The sequence below is a fragment of the Bombina bombina genome, chromosome 7, assembly GCF_027579735.1.
Source record: "Bombina bombina isolate aBomBom1 chromosome 7, aBomBom1.pri, whole genome shotgun sequence".
NCBI lineage: Eukaryota > Metazoa > Chordata > Amphibia > Anura > Bombinatoridae > Bombina > Bombina bombina.
Genome location: NC_069505.1, coordinates 487,477,959 through 487,487,064, shown reverse-complemented (window position 1 = coordinate 487,487,064; position 9,106 = coordinate 487,477,959). Strand labels below are relative to the sequence as shown.

At 36.6% G+C, this 9,106-nt stretch overlaps 1 protein-coding gene across 1 annotated transcript in view; it reads left to right on the top strand.

The window, feature by feature from the left end:
* Positions 1-5,731: 5,731 nt before the first annotated feature.
* Positions 5,732-9,106, top strand: part of LOC128666815 (cytochrome P450 2G1-like) — a 154,392-nt gene continuing 151,017 nt past the window's right edge. The window contains exon 1 of the mRNA XM_053721610.1: positions 5,732-5,896. Coding sequence (XP_053577585.1) covers positions 5,744-5,896 — 153 coding nt within the window. The 5' untranslated portion in view covers positions 5,732-5,743. The remainder of the gene's footprint in view (positions 5,897-9,106) is intronic.

The following is a 9,106-nucleotide window of genomic DNA, read 5'->3' as shown; positions in this document are numbered from 1 at the left end:
CTTGTAAAAAACAATAAATATCAGGAAGACTAGCAATCTTTCTGTGAAAAAGAACAGAAAGAGCAGAGATTTGTCCTTTCATGGAAAAAATACCTCTGGGTGAAGAGACCATTCTCCCGGATGTAGCGTTTGGCGACTGAGATAATCCGCTTCCCAATTGTCTATACCTGGGATATAAACCGTAGAAATTAGACAGGAGCTGGATTACGCCCATACAAGTATTCGAGAGACTTCTTTCATAGCCAGAGGACTGCGAGTTCCTCCTTGATGATTGACATATGCCACGGTTGTGACATTGTCCGTCTGGAAACAAATGAACGACTCTCTCTTTAGAAGAGGCCACGACTGAAGAGCTCTGAAAATTGCACGGAGTTCCAAAATGTTGATTGGTAATCTCCCTGAGATTCCCAAACCCCTTGTGCTGTCAGAAACCCCCATACAGCTCCCCAACCTGTCAGACTTGCATCTGTTGAGATCACAGTCTAGGTTGGAAGAACAAAAGAAGCCCCCTGAACTAAACGATGGTGGTCTGTCCACCACGTCAGAGAGTGTCGAACAAACGGTTTTAAAGATATTAATTGAGATATCTTAGTATAATCCCTGCACCACTGGTTCAGCATACAGAGCTGAAGAGGTCGCATGTGAAAAACGAGCAAAGGGGATCACGTCCAATGCAGCAGTCATAAGTGCTAGAATTTCCATGCATAAGGCTACCGAAGGGAAAGATTGAGACTGAAGGTTTCGACAAGCTGAAACCAATTTCAGACGTCTCTTGTCCGTCAGAGACAGAGTCAAGGACACTGAATCTAACGACACTGTCTGAGGAATCAAACGAACTTTTTGGTAAATTGATCCTCCAACCATGTTCTTGAAGAAGCAACACTTATAAAAGACTGGAAAGGTTCTTTCTAGTGAAAATGAGCAAAGGGAATTGAATCCAATGCTGTGGCCATAAGACCTAAAACTTCTATGCATATACAGCAACGGAAGGAAATAATAGAGACTAAAGGTACCGACAGACGGAACCCAAAAAAATTATCCTTGTCTGATAGAGACAAGGACAGTGACACAAACTATCTGGAAACCTAAAAAAAGGTGACCCTTGTGTGAGGAATCAAGAGCTTTTGAAAAAAAGATCCTCTAACTATGTCCTGAAGAGCAAGTGAATCATATGAGATTCCGCATCCTCAGAAAATAATTTGAATGAAAACAGAAAAATGAAAATATGCATTTATTGTATCTAATGAAAACAAATAATGCTATCAATGACAATAAAAAGGCAAAATAGTTTGAATAAAACTCCAAAACCCGGTTCCTCAAAAGGAACTGGAAGAAATACCCCAGAAGATTCCAGATCTGAGCAGCGCTTGAACCCCATGGGTGCCCAGCCATGCTTCAACAGTACCCAAAATATATAGGACAGAAACACAGTTAAAGAAAGTGTTAGCCTTACTGGAATAAAATCAAAGAAATTTGGACAAAATAGAACCAAATAAATTTCAAAGAAGTCTTAACCTGCCCCTTACGTACATCGCAATATTAGGGAGCTGATTTCGAACTCCAATTATAAACATGTTACTTGGGAAAGAACTCAGGAATTCGTTCCTTAATAAGAACAACCAAACTAGTATAAGCTTAAAGTTTTAGTCTTAGAACTCAGTCTTGAAGCCCAGAGTAACAGTTAAGAATTGAATCCAATTATAAAACAAATAATTGATTATCTTAGAACAAAAGAAATATGGATTTATTTTTTTTATTTTTTTAAAAATCACAAAATTCTTCTAGCTAAAAAAGCTAAAGACATAGATTAACCCTCATTTGCGAAAATATTCAATAAAATGAAGACACAAATGAAATTATTAGCATGATAGTCCAGTTTAAAGGACCAGCCAATACAGTGGACTTGCATAATCAACAAATGCAACAGCACCTAGTCTAGTAAATGTTGTCCCTTTAACAATGCTAAAATAAATCATAATCTGATACTTGATCTTAAAGTAAACAGAGAAAATGAAGCAATTGCAATATCCAAATAAATCACAGGACCAAGAAAAGTACCTGAAACTAAATAATTTTCCATAAATAAGATACAACTATCTAAAGGAAAATAAATACTATTTTGCTATAGAAACAATAGCATAATTAGTAGAATTAGAGATAGCCCCAATAAATTGGAGAACCCTCCAAATTGAATTTAACTGATGGCAAAGAATATAGTTTAAAACCTTTGAAGAAGGAATAAAAGAAAATTCTCAGCCTATTCCATTCCCTAGTATGGGGATTGGAAAGAAAACCTCTGAAAACACAGAAGAAATAAATAGGCAGAAATAGTGTCAGCTAGTCTTAAAGAACTAGTTACCTTAATATCCAAAATAATCAACACCTTTTCAACAAAGAACAAATGTACTTTAATAATAGAAAAATAATAAAAAAGTAGATTTGTTAGTGTCAATATCTGATGAAGAAAATTTCTGAAAGAGAAAAAAACATCATCAGAGAAGGATAAATCAGTATGTTGTTGGTCATTTGAAACTTCAATAATTAAAAATTTTTTATTAGAAGGCACGAAGTCAGACAAAGCCTTTAAAATAGAATCAGAAAAATATTTCTTATAAATCTTCTAAATATTTCTTGTAAGAATGGAAATATATAAAGCATAAATACTAATGGATTCTGCATGTAAAAGTATATCATAATAACTTATTACAAACCATAGCTAAAGATAAACATTTATAACATTTAAAATAAATGAACTTAGCTTTGGTAGAACTGAAACTCAGTTAAGCGTTTTTCCAGAAGTGGCTTCTGATTCAGGGTCAATCTGAGACATCTTGCAATATGTAATAGAAAAAACAACATATAAAGCAAAATTGATCAAATTCCAAAAACAAGCTTCTAGCAACCAGAAGCAATAAATAATGAGACTTAAATACTGTGGAGATAAAAATGACACTCAAATTTTTTAGCGCCAAAAAAGCCGCCCACATTATTTGGCGCCTAAATGCTTTTGGCGCCAAAAATGGCGCCACATCCGGTAACGCCGACATTTTTTGGCGCAAAAACGTCAAAAAAATGACGCAACTTCCGGCGACACGTATGACGTCGGAAAAGACAAGAACATTTTTGCGCCAAGAAAGTCCGCGCCAAGAATGACGCAATAAAATGAAGCATTTTCAGCCCCCGCGAGCCTAACAGCCCACAGGAAAAAAGTCAAATTTTAAGGTAAGAAAAAATTGATTAATTCATATGCATTATCCCAAATATGAAACTGACTGTCTGAAAATAAGGAACGTTGAACATCCTGAGTCAAGGCAAATAAATGTTTGAACACATATATTTAGAACTTTATATAAAAGTGCCCAACCATAGCTTAGAGTGTCACAGAAAATAAGACTTACCTACCCCAGGACACTCATCTACATGTAGTAGAAAGCCAAACCAGTACTGAAACGAGAATCAGTAGAGGTAATGGTATATATAAGAGTATATCGTCGATCTGAAAAGGGAGGTAAGAGATGAATCTCTACGATAACAGAGAACCTATGAAATAGACCCCGTAGAAGGAGATCATTGCATTCAAATAGGCAATACTCTCCTCACATCCCTCTGACATTCACTGCACACTGAGAGGAAAACCGGGCTCCAACCTGCTGCGGAGCGCATATCAACATAGAATCTAGCACAAACTTACTTCACCACCTCCATAGGAGGCAAAGTTTGTAAAACTGATTTGTGGGTGTGGTGAGGGGTGTATTTATAGGCATTTTGAGGTTTGGGAAACTTTGCCCCTCCTGGTAGGAATGTATATCCCATACGTCACTAGCTCATGGACTCTTGCTAATTACATGAAAGAAAAAATCTATTACTCATTTGAATTTCAGACTTCATACACTGTCTGCATTTATCATTGCACCAGCAGTTCTTGTGAACTGCTGGTGCAATACCACCCCCTGCAGATTCACTGCCAATCGGCCGCTAGCAGGGTGTGTCAATCAACCCGATTGTATTCAATCGAGCTGATTGCTGTCCGTCACCTCAGAGGTCTTAGGACCGCTGCTTCTTAACTTATCATATGCGAGGCAGGGCGGACATGATTCACTGTAGCAAGTCATGACCGCTGCTTCTTAACTTACGTTTCAGGCTCCGTAGCAGCATCCGCGGTTTAATAAATCTATCCCTAAGTGCTATTGCATTGTCTTTTTATCATGTATTTGTTGTTCATGCAAATCTTCACTATTTACTGCTCCTTTAACTTGGTTGTGTATATTTAGGAAACTCACATAACCTTAAATTACATTTCTACCTCAAAGTGCATTAAAGTTACACTGCATCTTCATTAGAAGTTATTAATTAAAGGGCCATGATACCCAAATGTTGAAACACTTGAAAGTGATGGAGTATAGCTGTAAAAAGCTGACTAGAAAATATCACCTGAACATCTCTATGTAAAAAAGAAAGATATTTTATCTCAGAAGTTTCTCAGTAGCCACATCCCATTGTAAAGGACTTTATGCAGCAAATCAGTATGTCTGTCCCGGGACAGTGGAAGGAGAGAGCTTTCGTGCACTCTCATCTTATTTCCTTATTCAGTGTAGGGAAGTTTACAATGAAATCTCATGAGAGTTAAAGGGACAGTAAAGTCAAAACTAAACTTTCATGATTCAGATAGGGCATGCAATTTTAAACAACTTTCCAATTTACTTTTATCATCAAATTTGCTTTGTTTCCTTGGTGGTATTTTTGAAAAGCTAAACCTAGCTAGGCTCAAACTGATTTCTAAACCGTTGAAAACCGCCTCCTAGCTCAGAGCATTTTGTTTTTCACAGTTAGACTGTGCTAGTTCACATGCATCATATAGATAACATTGTGCTCACTCCCGTGAAGTTATTTAGGAGTCTTCACTGATTGACTACACTGCATGTCTGTCAAAGTCACTTAAATAAGGAGGCTGTCTGCAGAGGCTTAGATACAAGGTAATCACAGAGGTAAAAAGTATATTAATATAACTGTGTTGGTTATGCAAAAACGGGGAATGGGTAATAAAGGGATTATCTATCTTTTTAAATAAGAACATTTTTGGTGTAGACTGTCCCTTTAAGTGAAGTCTCACAAGATCACAGTAAGAGTTCATGACCTCAGCACTGTTGATGCTGATTGGCTGCTATTCATTTCTTCCTTTTTTAATTTTTTTTTTACCGGCAGCTGAAGTATAACTTTTTACACAGAACTTACTCTGCTGAGCTGAGGAAATTGTGAGGTAAAATATCTTCCTCTTTTACATAGAGAAGCTCAGGTGATATTTTACTGTCAGCTGTTTATTGTTATACTGCATCAGTTTCATGTGATTTAGCATATGAGTATTATGTCCCTTTAAAGCCCATCTAAAAAAGTTAATTACACTGCCCTAAGAGAGGCTATCATGCATAAAACACACTACAGAAATATAACCTACAAACATTATACGCAGTGATTATTGTATATCAGTGCCCTAATTGATCAAAGCAGAGAAGACAAACATACTCAAGATGCCATTTGAGTTGAATATAGCTAATCTGCAAAACAATACATCTGCCAGATTTAAATGCTGTTAAATCTTTATGACAATATTTTGCAATAGAGTGGTTAATTGCTTGTTTATATCCACCCATAAATGACTCATTTATTACACCCCTTTTTTAAACTATTTGACATTCACAGCTACTCCACCAAAGCTACCATGGATGTCTCTGGAGATACAACGCTAATGATTGCCTTCTGCATATCTCTTATTATTTTAATCTTGGGTTTCAAGACGGCTTGGAAGACACATAACCTTCCCCCTGGACCCACACCTCTTCCCGTGTTAGGGAACATTTTGCAGATACGAAGAGGAGATATTGTTCAATCGCTAATGGAGGTGAATTTTCACAAAGATATATTGGTGGGAGAGGAAACTGGTTATAGGGGGTCTACATACAGATCCAGCATTTCCCATTACAACGATTGGTATTTTCCATGTCAAAATGTTGAGTGACAGTAAACACTTTAACGTTTTGATATAAAATATTTAATTGTGTGTAGTAAAGCATCTTTGCAATATACTTTATTTTGCCCCCTTTTCCTGTAATGTGAGTCTGAAAATTAAAAGGGGCAGTGTACTGTAAAATAGTTTTTCCCTTAAAGGGATACTAACCCCTCATTTTTTCTTTCATGATTCAGGTAGAGCATGCAATTTTAAGCAACTTTCTAATTTACTCCTATTATTAATTTTTCTTTGTTCTCATGTTATCTTGTTTTGAAAAAGCAGTAATAAAAGGTTAGGAGCCGGCCCATTTTTTAGTTCAGCACCTTGGTAGAGCTGCTGATTGGTTTGCTACATTTAGCCACAAATCAACAAGTGCTACCCATGTGCTGAACAAAAAATGGTCTGGCTCTAAAGCATACAGTACTGCTTTTTCAAATCAAGATAGCATGAGAACAAAGAAAAAATTATAATAGGAGTAAATTAGAAAGGTGCTTAAAATCTCATGCTCTATCTGAATCATGAAATTAAAAAATTGGGTTTAGTATCCCTTTAATGTGTTTTCGATTACTTGTTATACCAGCTTCAGAGTATAAAATGTATGAGAATTTGCTTTTTTTTTTTTTTAAAGGGACATTGAACACTAAATAACTGCTAGATAAAATTATGCATTCAAAGAAAAGAGTCTGAGAATAAAATGTAGATGTATTTTATAAGGTTTCATTAGTTGTTTAAATAGTGACAAAATAAGTTTTACGGGTTTATTTAACAAGGGCCGAATGGCTCCTGTTCCCCTAGTTTCCGCGCGAGCCGTAATGCTCGCCGGAAACGGGAGTTAAGAAGCAGCGGTCTTAAGACCACTGCTCCTTAACTCATACACCGCCTCTGAGGCGGCGTATAGCAATCCACCCAATCATGTACGATCGGGCAGATTGACACCCCCTGCTAGCGTATGCTGTCGGCATTTATCGATGTGCGGCGGACATGGTTCCCTATAGCGGATCATGTCCGTCCGCTCATTGATAAATGGTGGCCTTAGTGTCTATAAAACAATGGGAGCTACCATGTTGTAACTTAGGTTACCTTCTCTGCTGTGGCCAATTAGGAACAGTTATAAATAGGTCACTAGAGTGTGCAGCCAATGACTGTGTGGTATATAACAGTGTTCTGCACTTCCATTTCTAACAGGAAATGAAAAGCTCACAATGTCAGAATTCAATTACAGGAAAATGCGACAAAATAAATAATAAAAGTATATTGTAGTTTTTCTTTTTTATATATATATATATATATATATATATATATATATATATATATATATATATACACACACATACAGTTTATTGGTTTATATTACTATCTCTAAGTGTTTAATGTCCCTTTAAGTTTATTTTTTAATTTTAAATTGCTGACTTTGTTCTTTGAAACCACAACCCATTATAATGGGTTGAACTTATTTTACACACACATGCTTTTTAATTATATCTCTTTCAGTATTCCAAAGCCCAATAATTGAAAAATTAAAATTGGGAGTGTAATTTCTTCTGCTGGCTATGTTCACACTGCTTTTCTATAGCTAATACTTAAAGGGGCAGTTCAGTCATAATTAGACATACATTATTTAGACAGAAAATTTTAAACAACTTTCCAATTTACTTCTATTATTTTATTTGCTTCCTTCTTTTGTTATCCTTTGCTGAAAGGTTTATCTAGGCAAGCTAAGGAGCAGTAAAGAACCTATATTCTAGCTGCTGATTGGTGGCTGCATATATAGACCGATTGTCATTGGCTCACCCATGTGTTCAGTTAGAAACCAGTAGTGCATTGCTGCTCCTTCAACAAATGATACCAAGAGAATGAAGCACATTTACTGATAGAAGTGAACTGGAAAGTTGTTTAAAATTGTATGTTCTACCTAAATCATGAAAGAAAACTGTTGGGTTTCTTGTCCCTTTAAGCATGGAAACTTTCAGTATAGGTAAGGACATCACATATAAAATCAGCTATTTTAAATGCTGATATAAAGGCAAAGGATCTATATGTAAACAATTTAATACACTTTAGCAGGTAAAATGGATCATTGGGGTACATTGTCCCTTTAAGAGTTTTCCAATGAGAACTGGAAGCCTACATGACAGGCTTCACAAGCCTAACCCTGCTACATATCTGTACTTTCTTTGCTTCAGGCAGAGATGATCAGATAAGGAACTGCAAAACAACGGGTATTTTTGCTAACATGACAATAGCTAGTCTTGTCAACGTAAGTTCTTATTGGCTCCTCTAAAGAAGTCAAGTGGTGGGTGGATATTGTCTATTGAAAAACAAATGCAGAATACAAAGTGCATTTAAAACATTCTGAAACTGTCAAATTGCAGAACAACCTAGTAATTACAATCACCTAGATTACGAGTTGTGCCAGAGGCGTAACTAGAATTCACAGGGCCCAGGTGCAAGAATCTAAGAAGGCCCCCCACCCCAAAAAAAAAAAAAGTGTATTTGATACATTTATTTTTTTTAACATTTAACACAGAAAAAAAAATGTGAATCAGATTACATGTCTGCAAAAGGAGGTACCGTGTGCCCACAGTCTGTGAGATGGTCTAACCCCCTATTACTGTATATAGTGACACTGTTTAACACACCGGTACTGTATATAGTGAGTCAGTGACACAGTCTGTAATCTGCCGGTGAGATGGCTGGCCCGCCCCTACCCGCCCCAGTACTTTATAAAGTGACCACAGTAGTCTGTGACATAGTCCAGCCCCCCCCCCCCCCTTACTGTATATAGTGGTACTGTATAGTGACACTGTTTACCTCCCACCCCCCATGCTGTAGTAACAAGGTCTGTAATTTGCTGGTTCCACAAACATATACACACACATGCATAAATACACACACAGTCACATGCATACACACACATACATGCATAAATACACAGTCACATACATACATACATACACACACACATGCATAAATACACAGTCACATACATACACACACATACATGCATAAATACACAGTCACATACATACATACATACACACACACATGCATAAATACACAGTCACATACATACATACATACACACACACATGCATAAATACA